The sequence below is a fragment of the Lampetra planeri genome, chromosome 18 (assembly GCF_965212315.1).
Source record: "Lampetra planeri chromosome 18, kcLamPlan1.2.h2, whole genome shotgun sequence".
Lineage (NCBI taxonomy): Eukaryota > Metazoa > Chordata > Hyperoartia > Petromyzontiformes > Petromyzontidae > Lampetra > Lampetra planeri.
The window spans coordinates 3,526,715-3,541,226 of NC_136124.1; the positions used below are offsets into that span (position 1 = coordinate 3,526,715).

A 14,512-nucleotide genomic window follows, 5' to 3' on the forward strand; every position below is an offset into this window, starting at 1 on the left:
TCCAAAGCAATCCTGGGCACGCACTGCCTTCAGCCCCAGAATATTTAGTTGTACTGGAGGAATCCGATGAGCTATTAAGCTCTTCACCAACCTCCACTGACCTGCATGGTGAAATTTGGTCAAGCAACTCCCATGACCTACAAAATGCATGGGGCGGGAAGCCTTCATCCAGCAGAAGATCGACACAGGCCCGTGAAATAAAACGTGGCGCACACAAATAAAACGCACGTTCCCATTTGTTCCCCCCTGAAATGTGTCAAATAACAAGTACCCACCTTTGTTTGTTTTTTAATATATATAGATATTTTCAATTGGCAAAGCGTATCACTGCTGGAGGCTGCGCAGGTACAATTATTGCATCTAGACGTACGGCAATGGGTTGCACTGGGGGCTGTCCGTTCGAGTTTGTCCCCTCGAGGTGGATTGCGCCGGGGACATAATTACGGTGCGGTGGCTGCGGCGAACGCATTCTGGAATTTTCGGCTGTGATGAATGGCATTCATGTTGGTGAACAAAAAAAAAAGTTATTTTAATTCGACGCGATTCTCGCCTGTGCGCGTCTTGCAACGCGAGGACATTTCTTAATTGGCTGCACGACCGTTTGCCAGGGAAGCTCGCTGAGGCGTCTTTCGTCTTCTTTGTGTTGTGTTGTGCAGAGTGTTCCATCGTTATTCACGAGGGATGCGTTCCGGAGATGCTCGTGAATGGAAAATTTCGCGAATAGTGATGTTATCTTCTGAATGAATGACCTCAAATGAATACATAAATGAGCTTTTAATTACGTGAAGATTCTAATAACACGAAATTTTTTGGTAAATAAATATCAAATATTACAAATGATTATTAAAGTCTCTCATCAGGATATCTCTGATCACTTTATCGCTCATCACTTTATATCATCACGTTTTTTTCTCTCTCTCAATACAGTTGTGTAGAGTTCCAGATGTGATTCACAGAAAGATGAAATCGCGGATTGCAAGTTCGTGAATAACGAGGGAATACTTGGACAGCAGTCGGCACCCTCGATCTGGGACGCTGGCACAATGGCGACATGGTTGGCGCACTGAACTTAAAATCCAGAGGCGTCGCCAGTTCCATTTGAGCTCTCTGCGTGGCAAGTTTCTTCACCTGACCCTCATGCCTCTGTCCACCCAGCGGCATAAATAGGTTCACCACAGTTGTTGGTTGATTGGCTGGTTCGTGTGTGGTGGGGTCAGGTGTGGGTTCTCTCACCACTTCAAAAAGGTGTCCGTGTGGTAGAGCAGGCCGATGCAGACCAGTCGCGGAGAGAGAGTAGGCCAAATACACGCTAAAGAGGCTGTCTAGAACTCCGTCTTGCAACGAACCTTCTGCCAGCAGTGGCGTGAGCAAGCAAATTCAGGGCTGCACCTCTGCCACCTTTATAATCTCGACCAACTCCCCTGTTCAAGAAGGATGTGTGTTTTCCTGCTGTCGTTGCATTGGATTCCGATTAGCATGATACGTACGGCAGAAAGCCCTGCGTCTATCTCTCTGCACCGCCTCTTGTGTTTCTCCTTTGTTGTGGAGCTGCATGAGAGAGCAACTCTCGAGCTGCGGTTCCAGTTCTTTTCTGTACCGGCGTCACCACAGCTCGCTACCTCCGTAGCCCCCCACGCCTCCCCCCCCCTCCACCCCACTCTGCTTCTCCGCATGAAGTAGCACCGCAGATGGTCGGAACGTTCCTGCGACATGCGCGGAAACCTCTCGCAAAGCGGATCTATCCAAAACACTCGTCTAAAAAAAAAATGAAAGATGCAAAGAGCCCTCGTCGCGTAGGGCTCCGCTATTTTGGGGGCCATTATTTTCCCGTGAAGAGGTCCTCCGCGCTTGCCTTGCGTTGGGTCGTACTCTCGACGCGTGTCGGTCGGTGGATAATTGCTCGGCGGCGGCGGCGGGGTTTTTCACGGGAGTGGAGGCGCTGGCGGGTGACGGTGCGTGGGCAAGGGGCGAGGGTGTGCAGAGCTGTCGGCGTGTGCGCGAGCGAGGGAACGGTCGCGTAGATCTGTGGGAGGAACGGCGAGTACCCGGGCAGGAGGGCGCGCTCGTGCGGGCAGGGACCACAGCCCGCGAATTGGTGCGGGTGGTAGAACCACAGAAGAGCCATATTTATTGTGTAGGGTCAGGCAGGTGCAGCGCTGAACCACGACGTTACGCTTTGAAGGTAGAGAGATATGATCCACCAGTGGCATCCTAATTGGTCAAATAAAGGCAAGCTACTGTGACCGGATTTCATCGCCCACTTGGATATAATTTTTTCACGAGAGTTTTTAATGCTAATAATTTGCACGAAGATTAAGGTCATATGTGTAGCCTACATCGCCTGTTTGAGCAAGTGCTTTTTAGCAAGCACGTACCAGATGGTCCTTGGTGCACACAGCAGAGTGGTGGCGTGACCAGCACCATGTCTGGCTGCCTTTGTCTCCTCAGTTCTATTGTTTACAACCTTCACTAGGTCCACGTTTAACACTGGGTCTGCCTCGGGGAGGTCTGGAACAGGTGCAGGAATTTGAAACCCACATTGCTGCGAATGTAATATAGCACTGTGCACGAAGCACTGTGCTACCACCACTGCCAGCAACAGCAACAAAACACGACGTTTTCCGCCAAGTGGTCGTGGAATCACCACGGCACTTGCGCCAGTCTAGGTGGACTTTCAGGCCACGTAAGTGTGGAAGGATCCCTGGCCACAGGACAGATCCAGGTGCCATGGGTTGACTGACTGAGATGACTGGCAGATGCCAATACCAATACCCGCCATTCGCCACTAAGTGACGGTGACATCACCACGGCGCCGGGGCCAGGCCAGGTGCACTTTGAGGCCACGTGAAGTGTTGAAGGCTCGCTGACATAAGGTCTCAGGACGGACAGACCCAGGTGCCATGGGTTGACTGACTGAGATGACCTATAGATGCACCAACTGTACCCCCTACTGTGCCAACTTTTTGTTGCATTTGAGCCGCCTAGCACTCGACTCGTTTTTTGTCAACATCGCTCATCTGCCCTCCGTTGTTGCTGGAGGACGACTGCCTCCAACTGCCCAGCATCTTTCACGAGCCTCCTCCACAGAGGTCGATCCTGACACTGCTGGTCCCAGTCGTTGGCAAGTCCACTCAGCTCCACATCCTCCTGTACCACATCACTCCATCCCTTCTCGAGCCTGTGCCACACCCGTTTAGCCCTCTCTGTCCGGCTGAAAGAGCACCCCAGTGTGAACTGGGAATGACTCCGATTCCTGGCCACGTAGCTCTACCCAGGCCTGCCCACCATCATGAATTACTTACTCCTCTATGGAGCATAAGGCCGCAAAAAGCCCACGCCATGCCAGACGGTCTTTAGCAGCTTTCTCTGCTTCACCCCAAGACAGGCCCATGAAGAGCCCTTAATGATTGTGAGCAGAATCAGGGACTCCGAAAGCACGAACAACTGCCCCACAGCCCTGGCCTGTTGATGGTATCATAGGCCTTGACCAGGTCAATAAAGTAGAGATGCAGGTCTTGTTGGAATTTCCTACACTTCTGCTGTAGCAGACAGACAGAGAATGTGGCATCCGTGCAGGACCGCCCTGGTCTGAAACCACATTGGGGCTTCGCAAGCCTCTCCTCGGCATGCCTGGCAAGGCGATGTTGAATAATCCTTGCCAGGACCTTTCCCGGCACAATTAGAAGGGAGATGCCCCTAGAGTTACAATCTGTGCAGTCCCCCTTCCAATCCTGCGAAACTTGTCCTGTGGTTCAGACAGTTGTGATGATGTCATGACTGGCAGATGCACCACCTGTGCGACCACCATTCTTGCACAAAGACGAAGATTTCCCCGTGTCGCCTTTAACAGACTGTTGGGACAGGTGCAGTTATAGCGAGCACCTATCAAGGCTGGCATGGCACACAACGGGCTGGTGTGGCCAACATGTAAACATATGCGTGGACACACATCGACAAGCTCCCATTGCAGCATTGCATAAACTTGACCAAAGTGCTGTTCGTCAGTACCTCTTATGGCTGACTGTGCATAAAAGTGCACGGTGGGGTTCAGCATTGAACTCGTCCACAAACCAAACATTTAGCTGAAAGCAACTTGTTGGCACCATTACCTCTAGATCAGTGGTTCTTAACCTTTACTGCAGCATTTGCACCCCTTTAGTACTCAATAGTTAAAGAATTATGTGAATAAATACAAAGGGTTTGATGAAAGAAAGTAATTATACTTGCATGCCCGTGCTTAATTTGTGTTTCGATGATTTACCTTAAAAAAAATCCGGCATGTCTCCTCGCACACCCAGAAAGGGCATCTCGCCCCCCCAGCGGGTGCATGCACCCCAGGTTAAGAACCACCGCTCTAGACGAAGCAATTGCTGATGACTGCTCCATATGTTATTTAAATGTTTCAAATTTTAACACCTTTGTTAATCCATTGCTGGATGAGGGCCTCCCCCACCCCCCACTCCTTGGAGGTTGTTGACCATACTTCACTACGCTGGTCAGTGCAGGTTCGTTTAAGTGGTTTGGGGGGGGGGGAGTGGGCAGGATCGAGTTGGATGACACTCTCAGTGCCGTGTACATAAATTAAACTCGAGTAGCTGGGTTGGATGGCGCAGTGCGCTATCCGCAGCGCCACAATCTTCTCTTCCAACCATCTGCATCAATCACATAGATGTGGATTAACGCGGTTAGCACGGTTGGCCTACACATGGTGTGAAATAAGTTCAACATACATCCGTACATTCACAATAAGCGTTAGTCTTTTTGAAGTATGTAAATTAACTGTGATATTTGAAGGCTTCAAATACGGAATGTTATTTATACGGAGCGGCATGGATGGGTGGTTGCTCGTGGCTTTTGGGTGAAAGCCCCCTGGGGGGGGGGGAAGGGGGCACAGAACCAGTGTTTATGGTTTGGGGTGAGGTGACCTGGGCTGTGAAGTTCCTCGTGGAGCACAGAGGATAATTGACCTCACGGAGTCGCTGTGCCTCAAAGGGCATCGTTTTGAGCGGAATCAATGAGAGGATCGGCTAACTGCACCATGAGCAGTCCGTGATCCCACCACCACCAACGCCACAATGAGTTCGAATATTGTGCCTGAATGTTTGTGTGTGCGCGCGTGCACCAATGAATATGTGTGTTCACCTGAATGCGTGAGTGTGCATGTGTGTGTGAAAGCATGTAAGTTTGTGACGAGCAGTGGTGTCGTGGGGAGTGCTACAAACCCGGCAACCCGAGTTCAATTCCCGCTCCTGATCAATAACAGTGGCGAATATTTGAACCGGTCCTGCGCTTAGCTCGACTCGGCCTCATGAGTACCGGGTGTGGTGAGTAAATAATGACACTCGAGAGACAAAGGCCGTTGTGCTGGCCACCCCACCCCCTCGTGTGCCATGCCGGCCTTCATAGGCGCTATGTATCGAGCAATTCACACTTGGCTTCTGTAATTGACGGGAAGAAGTCGTGAAATATCCAAACTCTGACAACACAATTAAAGCTGCGCCAGGCAATTGGCCAGAGACTTGACAAAAACAAAATCAACGAACGTTGGTGGAAAACTCTCCCCGGTGGTCCCCTGTCTGCTTCTCCGGGCTCGTTTGCGTTCCCGCAGCAGGCGCCCTGCAGCAGGCGTTGCGTCCGTCTCCGCCGTGGTGGGTTCGGGGATCCCAAAAACCCAGTGCCCTTTCATATCAGCTGAGGGCAACGGAGGCCATCGCCCATCCCTACTGAGCGGCGTTCGCCCATCACTTGGGACCAAGTGCTGTTAACATGCTACCCTTGTATGTATTTTTTTATTTTTAACTTCTTTCGCACAGTACGTAGTCAACCGTGCTAATCGGAGGTGCGGTTAAAGTGGGGGGGGGGGTCGCAGATTTTGGCAAAAATGACAGCTGCATTTGACGTACATCAATGCAGGCAAACGATGGCTCAGCTCAGAGAGGCACATGACGCGTGTGGCTGCAGTGCCGAGCTGCTTGAGAATTTAAAAAAAAATCTTAAAGGATTATATGAACCCAGCAGCATAGTGCTTAGCCGGATTTCAAACGCTCTATCTGTTGCATTTGAAAGGGGGCTTTGCTCTCTCTCTCTCTCGCCCATAAATAATTCATGCCTTCTGATTATTTCATTTTAGTTGGGATGCTAGGTCCTTCTAAAAAAGATCAATAATGTCCAAAACTGTTTTCAAAGGTAAATGAGATTATTAATTTCATTCCTTGCCATCTTCAATTGGGCACGGGCAGTCTACACGGGGCAGAAAGTATTCAATGAGTGGGAGCAGTGGGGGGGGGGGGGGTGCGCGCGATGCTTATTTTAGTTGGCGGCAGCGGCAGAGGAGGAGGAGGACGGGGAAAAAAAATAAACAAGCACAGAAAATAGATGCTAACCGTCATTTGGTCCGCGCACTGCGTCTTGTCACCTGTGTGCGAGGCCGTTCCTGCGAGACCCCGGCGCGTTTAAAGCATCGCCGCTCTGCGTGGAGTCGCGGTAACCGGCACCGCGCCAGCGTGCGCCATGAATAGTGATTCCGCATCCCGCCTTTAGCTCTCCCAGCGTGCAAAGGGCATCGTGCTATGCGCGTGTTTAGCGTCGGCAGCGTCGGAAATATAAACAGCGGCTCAGGTGTTGCTGCCGTGGTGTTACTTGATACGGCCTGTGACCAAATAGCGCTGAATACGCCTGTTCTTGTCAGATCTTGGATGCCGAAGCGGGGCACGGTTGAGCCCGGATTGTGCTTGGATGGGTGACCACTGTGTGTACGCAATACAAGCTCTATGCTGCTGCTGCTGGTGCCAAGGCTACGTTGTGGGCAGCAAAAAGGAAATGCAGCACACATCCGTTGTTGTACCGTAACCATGTGGTTGCCCCCTCTCTCACCGACCCACACTGACCGACGTGATGAAGTATGGCCAAAATAACCTCCGCGAGACTTGCAAATCATGGGGATGCCTTCGTCAAAGCAGTGGATCTGACAAAGGGCCGACATTTTATGGCAAAATGTTCATTTATTGAACAAAACGCAAAGTACAACAAACCACGTTTATTTACAAAAATGGAAATTAACAAGGGTGCACAAGGGTTGGCGTCGGGTCTTTTTTGTTGTTCTTCTTCCCGGCAACAAGTCCACACGCCCGCGTCCGAGCGTAGCCCGTGGCCTCACTCTCGAGACGAATGTGCTTAATGCCTTCCAAACCCGCGATTACGCTGGTTTAACATCAGATAAGTCCACGCATTGCGCATGGTCGCGGCGCATGGTCTAGTGCCGCTGATAATGACTCATTGTTTGCTTTTCCCGGTTTCTTTTGTCCTTGATTTGTGTTCCGTGGGTTCGCAGCCTCTTGACGGCCTCGTAGATTATTTCGTTATTTGGCTGCTGTACATTTCAACGTGATAAAGCCACTTCGTTGAGCTGTCGTTTGTGGCCAGGTTGCTTCTGAAAAAGAAGCTAATCGCTCGGTGGGCTTTACCTGCTGAAATAAAATAGTATATTTGGGTTTTTTATTAGCTTACCTTTCCTATACATTCCACTCCTATCGTGTTTTTGTATTTGTTTTTTGTTGTAACGTTCTAACCTCCCCCCCCACCCCCTACTGGACATCTGTGAAAAAAAAGCTTTATAGCTCATCGAATTCCTCCAGTATAAATAAATATTCTGATTATAATATTTCGTTCCCCGTATGAATCGTCACTTCGTATTTCACGGACAAATTCCCTGCAACATTTAAAATTTGAGTATCTGTACCTCCCACAGAGAGCGATACGTATTCCATTGGATTATTTGTATATCGCTGCATCCCTATCGGCTTTGGCTCACGTTATCTACAAAATGCAAGGTGTATATCAGGCAGAAGCTCCTGACGTTTAGTTGTGCCTTACAGAAACTGTACTTGCCACCACACGCAGCTTTAAAACACAACATCACGTTGAAAAAAAATTCCCATCATTCGCAATGACAAAACAAAATGGATCTACCCGTGACACAAGCGGCGACACAACTGTCACGGAGGGCAGAAAACTAACACATGCGGTTTTCCCCGTGAAGAAACGAGCGTATGAATCAAATAAAAAGATAACTTTTCGAAAAACTAATAAATTAAATAACTTCTCAACCATCGTGTTCAAAAACCGTTTCAGGATTCTTGCGATGCAGATGTCCGAAACTCGGGACAGCCAAACCAAAGTAACGCAGCTTCGATTAGCAAGCTTGGCTACGTACGGTGGGAAAGTTGTTCAACATACATACATATGTATCGAAGGTGTCCTAAGAGAGGCAAAAATGTCCAAAAACCGTTGCAGTGCGGCTGCATTTATTTCCTTTCACATTGTTCTCGCATTACTCATTCTCTGTGTGCGATGTTTCCAAATTCTAGCAGAGAACTTTTTTTTTACGTTTCATGTTGGGTCGCTTTTTCCACGCAACTTTCCCCCCCCCCCCCCAAGCTCTATTCTACACCTCGTGTTCCGTGGAACGCTTCCATTGCTACGCGTCTCTCCAAATGCGTTCCCTCCACGTGCTTTTTCCACGCTTCTTGATTTTCGTTTTCCAAAGGGTGGGCTCGGAGTGAGGGCCACCATAAACCCAGGCATGCGACAAAAAAATAATGAACCCTCTCTCCTAACTCCTAACCACTGTCGGTAGATTTACCCCCCCCCCCCTCTTTATCATGAGAGGGGTCACAACAACTCAGGACAACAACAAATACATCTAATTTGAAGGCTGCTAAAATGCACGTCCGATTAGCACGGTTCAACATACATACAATATACATACATTGAATAGAGTAACATGGTAGATGCATATTTGCAACTCCTGATATGAACTGAATGTGTGGTGCGGTAATGAAACAATACCAATCCTCCCATTTTGAGTTTGTGAGCGGGCGGAATACCTCGGAGCCGGTGGTGGGATACTTTTAGGACAGATCATGGAGGAGGTCAAGTTGTCTTCTGTGCTGCGATGGGATCTGGCAGAAGGTGTCAGGTGTTGGCGATGCGGTGTGGTGGCCATCAACAGCTGTGGCTGCGATGACGGTCTTGATCTTTGTGTGAGGGTTCCACTCGAACCTCCTGGCAGGCCCGGCTGTGGGAGCGAATGAGGTGGTACGGTGGCAAGATGTTAACTCCATCAACAGCTGTGGCTGCGATGACGGTCTTGATCTTTGTGTGAGGGTTCCACTCGAACCTCCTGGCAGGCCCGGCTGTGGGAGCGAATGAGGTTGTATGGTGGCAAGATGTTGACTCCCTCACCTGGTATGCAGGGGGTCGTGAGTCCGATCCCGACCCCTGACGATGCCTGTATATTTTTCCATTTGCATGTCTTTCTCCCCGTCGTCATGTCGATTTTTCTCCGGGTCCTCTGGGTTTTCCCTCCACATTTAGAAACATGCGTTTAGAGTTTTGGGCTGAAATAAATGTCCATGTCATTAGCCACTCCGTTGAGCTATCATTTGCGGCCAGATTACTTCTGAAAAAAAGAGCTATCTAGCTCAGTGGGCCTTAATTGGTAAAATAAAAATAGTTTTAGTTTAAAATGGCATTTGACATTGTCGCGTGGGCACTGACTTCTCTCCGCCTGTGTGTGCTCCCTCCCTGCGCTCCACAGCCTCGGCCACCCAAGAGGACTTCCAAATCCGGCCGCATGCCCTCTTCGTGCATTCATACAAGGCGCCCACCTTCTGCGACCACTGCGGAGAGATGCTGTGGGGCCTGGTGCGGCAAGGCCTCAAGTGCGAAGGTGACGTTCATCTCCTCATTATCGATGTGTGCGCATGTGTGCGTGTGTGTTGTCGCACTGGGTCATGTAGCCTGCATACCCAACCACCGCACGAAGGTGGTCAGCCATGGTGCTGATCACAAACTTTAATAGGTGCTTGCAAACAGCACTTGCCCCAACAGTTTATAAGCGAATGGGGGGGGGGGGGGCAGAGGATCTTTGTCACAATTGTAAGTTGTCAAGCTGGGCGTGGTGGCGCACATCTGTTAACCAGCTTTTTGGAGGCACATACGAGTGGATTTGTGAAACTCCCAAACGTGCTGGCCTCTGGGGTGGTTAAGAAATGGTGGTGCACCTTGAGCATTCTTGAATCCATCTGTGGAACTTTGAGTGTTATCCTCTTGTGTGTTTTTTCCACAGGATACTCCCAAATTCCTTTTTATCCATATTTAATGATGTAGGCGCATACCCTGTTGGAGTAAGTTTGATAATCAATAGCTAATTTACTTGTTAGATCTCTCAGCTGTCAATATAATAACAAAAAATAGTTTGTATTGTAGGCCTCCAGACCTTCATTTAATCGACGTCTAACAGTTTTTGCAAACGAGGAATTCGTTTGCAGGGTGGCGATGTCATGGCCACAGGAATACAGAAACAACAATGCGATAACAGAGACAAGGGAGGCTGCGTGCATTCCAAGATAAATTCTTTCACAAATAAATGTTGCACCACATCTAAAGTTATCCCATTATGTGTAATATTTCAATCAAGCCATTATGAGAGCCGCTGCATCTTTGCCCATTTCGTGCCGTCGATTTCCACAGTAATGGTGTGTCTTACCATGCTGCAGGTTGTTGCCATAATTGGCCTTTATTGTTGCGAAGCATTGTGGTTGTAAATTCTGTGGCTCCGTGCCTGTCATTCTCTTGTGCGCCGTGCACCTTTCGCGTGGCTCAATGAGCCATTGCCTGACTACTTCTTTTGATGTGTGACCTCACTATGAAAAGCTGACCTTAATGGGTTCACAGATCGAAGAGATGAATCTTTGTTTCCTTATCGCAGTTACGGAGCACAGGCCCAAAGGCATCCAACACGGAACGGATGATGAGAGGATGTTGGGGAATCCGGCAACACGGAGCGTCGTTGCGAGTGTAGCAGATGAGAACGAACACATTTCTTGAACAAAAAAAAAATGGAATCAAGCACGATTTTTTTTGGGAACTTGGTAAAAGAAACGATGGGAGGGAGTTCCAAAATCAATCTTCCTTAAGTGGGAATGCATGTTGTTTTTATAAACATATCCCTCAATTCACGGTGGTGAGCTCTTTATTACCTCGCCTGGTATGCAGAAGCCATGGGTTCGATTCCGACCCTCATAATACCTGTATTTAGAGTTTATATGTTTTCCCCATGGTCGTATGGATTTTTCTCCGGGTCCTCCGGACTTACTCTTCACATTTGAAAACATACATTCAGACTCATTGTCTGCTATGAATTTCCACTTGATAAGCCACTTCGTTGAGCTATCGTTTGTGGCCAGGTCACTACTGAGAAAAGAGCTACATAGCTCAGTGGGCCTAATCTGATAAAATAGAAATCATTTAATGGGTTATTTTTTTCTTGATGAACAATCTCATAACATACAGCCCCTTTGCCAATCCACTGATGGATGAAGGCCTTATCATGCTGTGTCGTTCATCGGAGGTGATTTTGACCGAAACCTTACCACACTACATTTTTATTTAAAACTTTCGTGACCGCAGGAATTAATACTCCACACTAGTTTGTGCCGGTTGGTGGAATACTGTGTCAGATAGCACCTGCCACTGATATGCGCCATTTCTAGGAATCAAACTCGGTTGGCCCGGCTCATCGTACGGAGCGCTAACAACAGCGCCACTGGGACACACTTGTGTCTACTGATGAATGTTCCATACAACACCAGATCTGCCGTAATGAGGGCTCGTATCCCGAGCCATACCATATGTATTAAATCAACAGGCAAGATGCGCACATCCCCTTCACGAATGGAAAATTACAGACAAGCCACAGTGTTGCGATTATGACTGTGCAACCCCAAACTATGATCCGATTAGCATGGTTGGGTACATATGGTACCAAAGAAGTTCAACATACATAGATGGTAAACAACGTTAGTCTGCACTCCTTCAACAGAGGATAAATATCAAACCAAACAAACTCTCTCTCTCTCTCCTAAAGCCCTCTCATCGTGCCCATCAAACCTCGACATTGGCTTTTACCTGCCATCATATGCGAGAATATAGATTTGAAGCTTTCGTGACTGCAAGGATTCATATTCTTGGTTTTTTTAGGTAAAGTCACGTAGGTAAAAAATTTAAATAAATAAACGTAAAATAAAAATAAAATGTCTATTTTAATAAAAGTAAAATAAAAATAAAATGTATTTTATTTAATAAAATTTATTTTATTTTTATTTAACTTTTATTAATTTTAATTTTTTACCTACGTGACTTTACCGAAAAAACCCAAGAATATGCGAGAATAGAATTTCTTTAAATTTTCCACACATTTCAAGAAGACGCTGCTATGAAAGGTCCGATTCTCAAGACTTTTAATGCACGTGTCAAGACTTGTTTTATTCGCTCGCTGCTCCAGCATATTGTAAGGAAGATCGTCCATGTTTCTGACTTCTACTAAAGTTATTTTTACCGCATCATTACACCGCTCCTATGCAGCCACTGTGCTAGATGAGACCGACATTTCTCAGCGATGAGCAGTGGACTGCCTCAGAGGTCAATGGTTACGTTGCGTGTAAGGTATTTGGGGCAGCAATTCTGCTTCACCGATGTGATGATGCAACCGTAACTCATTTACAATTGATGAGGTTAGATCGGAGGCTTTCGCGAGTGAACTTTGGATTTGGAGGTATGTGGGCCACCCGGCCACAGTTGCTCCCTCCCTACTATCGTCAGTGGTATATATAAAGGCAGTGGCTTCTCTGTCTTTATTTAGCCGATGAGCCACAGGGGATGATTGTTACACCCTGGGCACCGCGCGCCATGGTCGTAACGTTTTTAGCGTGAATCCTGTCTTTTCTAGACACACTCCCTGTTTGTTTTCATATTCCGTCAAAGCTTTATATCAGATTTCGTTTTTTTGTTGAAAAACAATATTCTCCCAACAAACATACTATGATGCCCGTTTGATGAAATATTTGTCAGATAAAGCTATCACCGTGAGCTTGCTTTCGCACACGCTTGTAACGCGCAGATAAAATGCTTTGAGAAAGTAATTGTTAGCATTTGCCACCTTCGGTGGTACCAATAAGCCATATTTCAGACCAATGACTCAAGGCCTGCCACACTTGACTTCCGTTGGGGATCACTGGGTCAGCTCCTGATTGTTTATTGGACTTCTAAAGTCAGGACCTGACCCCTAACCTGTGCATTAGTGACCCCAATGCGAGTTGAAGTGGCTCAGAGTTTTTATCTGCAAACTGTATATTTTTTCTTTCAGGTTGTTGTTTTAAAAATTATCTCGGCCGATCGGTCACCGTGGCCATGAGGTGGAGCTTAGCGTGTGCAACGATGCGTCGGGCGGTTGTTGCGCTCATGGGCGTGCTGAGCTGCTGTGAATGGAGTGCACTGGGGCATGAAGTGGCTTCGAGAGGGTGGGCTAATTGTTTTTGGTCAGGTCAGCAATAATTCCAATGAACTCTCCTCTTGCCATCGCAAAAACCAGGGACCACTGGCTGATATGGGAAATGGCAAAGAGCAGCCGTTTTGGGACTTGCCACCGCATAGGGCTCCGGCAGTTGCGCTGTCGAGCTTCTCTGATGTTATTTTGGGTTGTGTCGCTCGGCACGACATCCAACGTTTCGCTCAACGTGCTGGTGGCTTCTTCAGGAACGTGGAGCGAAACTTCGAACATCACGCCAAAACAGCACGCGGGTACAACCTTGCAACCTTGAAACACCGCACCACACCAAGATGTAACATCGCACGTGGTCGGCGTGTGCATAATGGTCGAACGTTTCTGAGTATAAGAAGATGACGTATGACGTATTAGGTCCTGCCGTGCAGATTGGCGACAGAGCAGAGAAGTGCTTTACAACTCGAAACGGTTTTAGGAAATGCATTGAAGGACGGCGGGCATTTTTTGTTACGCAATTAAAATATGCTCCGTTTAAAATCTTGGATGGCACATAGAACAATGGAAGTTTATTACGGTGATAAATGTTCTTTTGGAGCAATATATGCTTTTTTAAGGTTATATTTAAAAACACGATGTCCGAGTATACGTATTTTAGTTGTATTAATAAATGCCTTAATTGATCGGGGGCACATTAGTGAGTTCACCATGCTATGATAAAGATCCCCCATATAGCCTCTAACAGACTGTTGGGGCGAGTGATATTAGTGAGCAGCACCTATGAAGGCCGGCACGGCACACAAGGGAGGTGCGTAGCCAACCCCACGCCTGGCCGCCTTTTGTCTCCCAAGTGGCGACGTTTACTACACACCGCTACACCAGATAGTCATTTGAGGCTGAGCCGACCAAGAGGAAGAGGCCAAGACCGGTTCGGATAATCGTCACCGGTGTTGGCCGTGAGTGGGAATCGAACTCTGGTCGCCGGGTTCGTAGCTAAGCGCTCTAACGGCTACACCACCGATGCCATGAACCCATTGACCAACATGGCATTGGAAGAGCCTTCATACAGCAGTGCATTGATCGATGGCTCTGATCAATTCATTGTTATTGTCACCAAACGCCTTGAGGATGTTTCCAATTAAATAGCGTGTGCATTGTCACGAGCGTTTT

General features: G+C 48.0%; 1 protein-coding gene across 3 annotated transcripts in view; it reads left to right on the forward strand.

Annotated features, from left to right (window-relative positions):
- Positions 1-14,512, forward strand: part of LOC144723504 (serine/threonine-protein kinase D1-like) — a 157,792-nt gene that overhangs the window by 75,067 nt on the left and 68,213 nt on the right. For 2 of the 3 annotated variants that reach the window (XM_078602300.1, XM_078602301.1), the window contains exon 3: positions 9,599-9,730. In XM_078602300.1, coding sequence (XP_078458426.1) covers positions 9,599-9,730 — 132 coding nt within the window. Of the gene's footprint in view, positions 1-9,598; positions 9,731-12,763; positions 13,642-14,512 lie in introns of those variants that run through there. The other variant, XM_078602302.1, reaches the window with a different exon arrangement.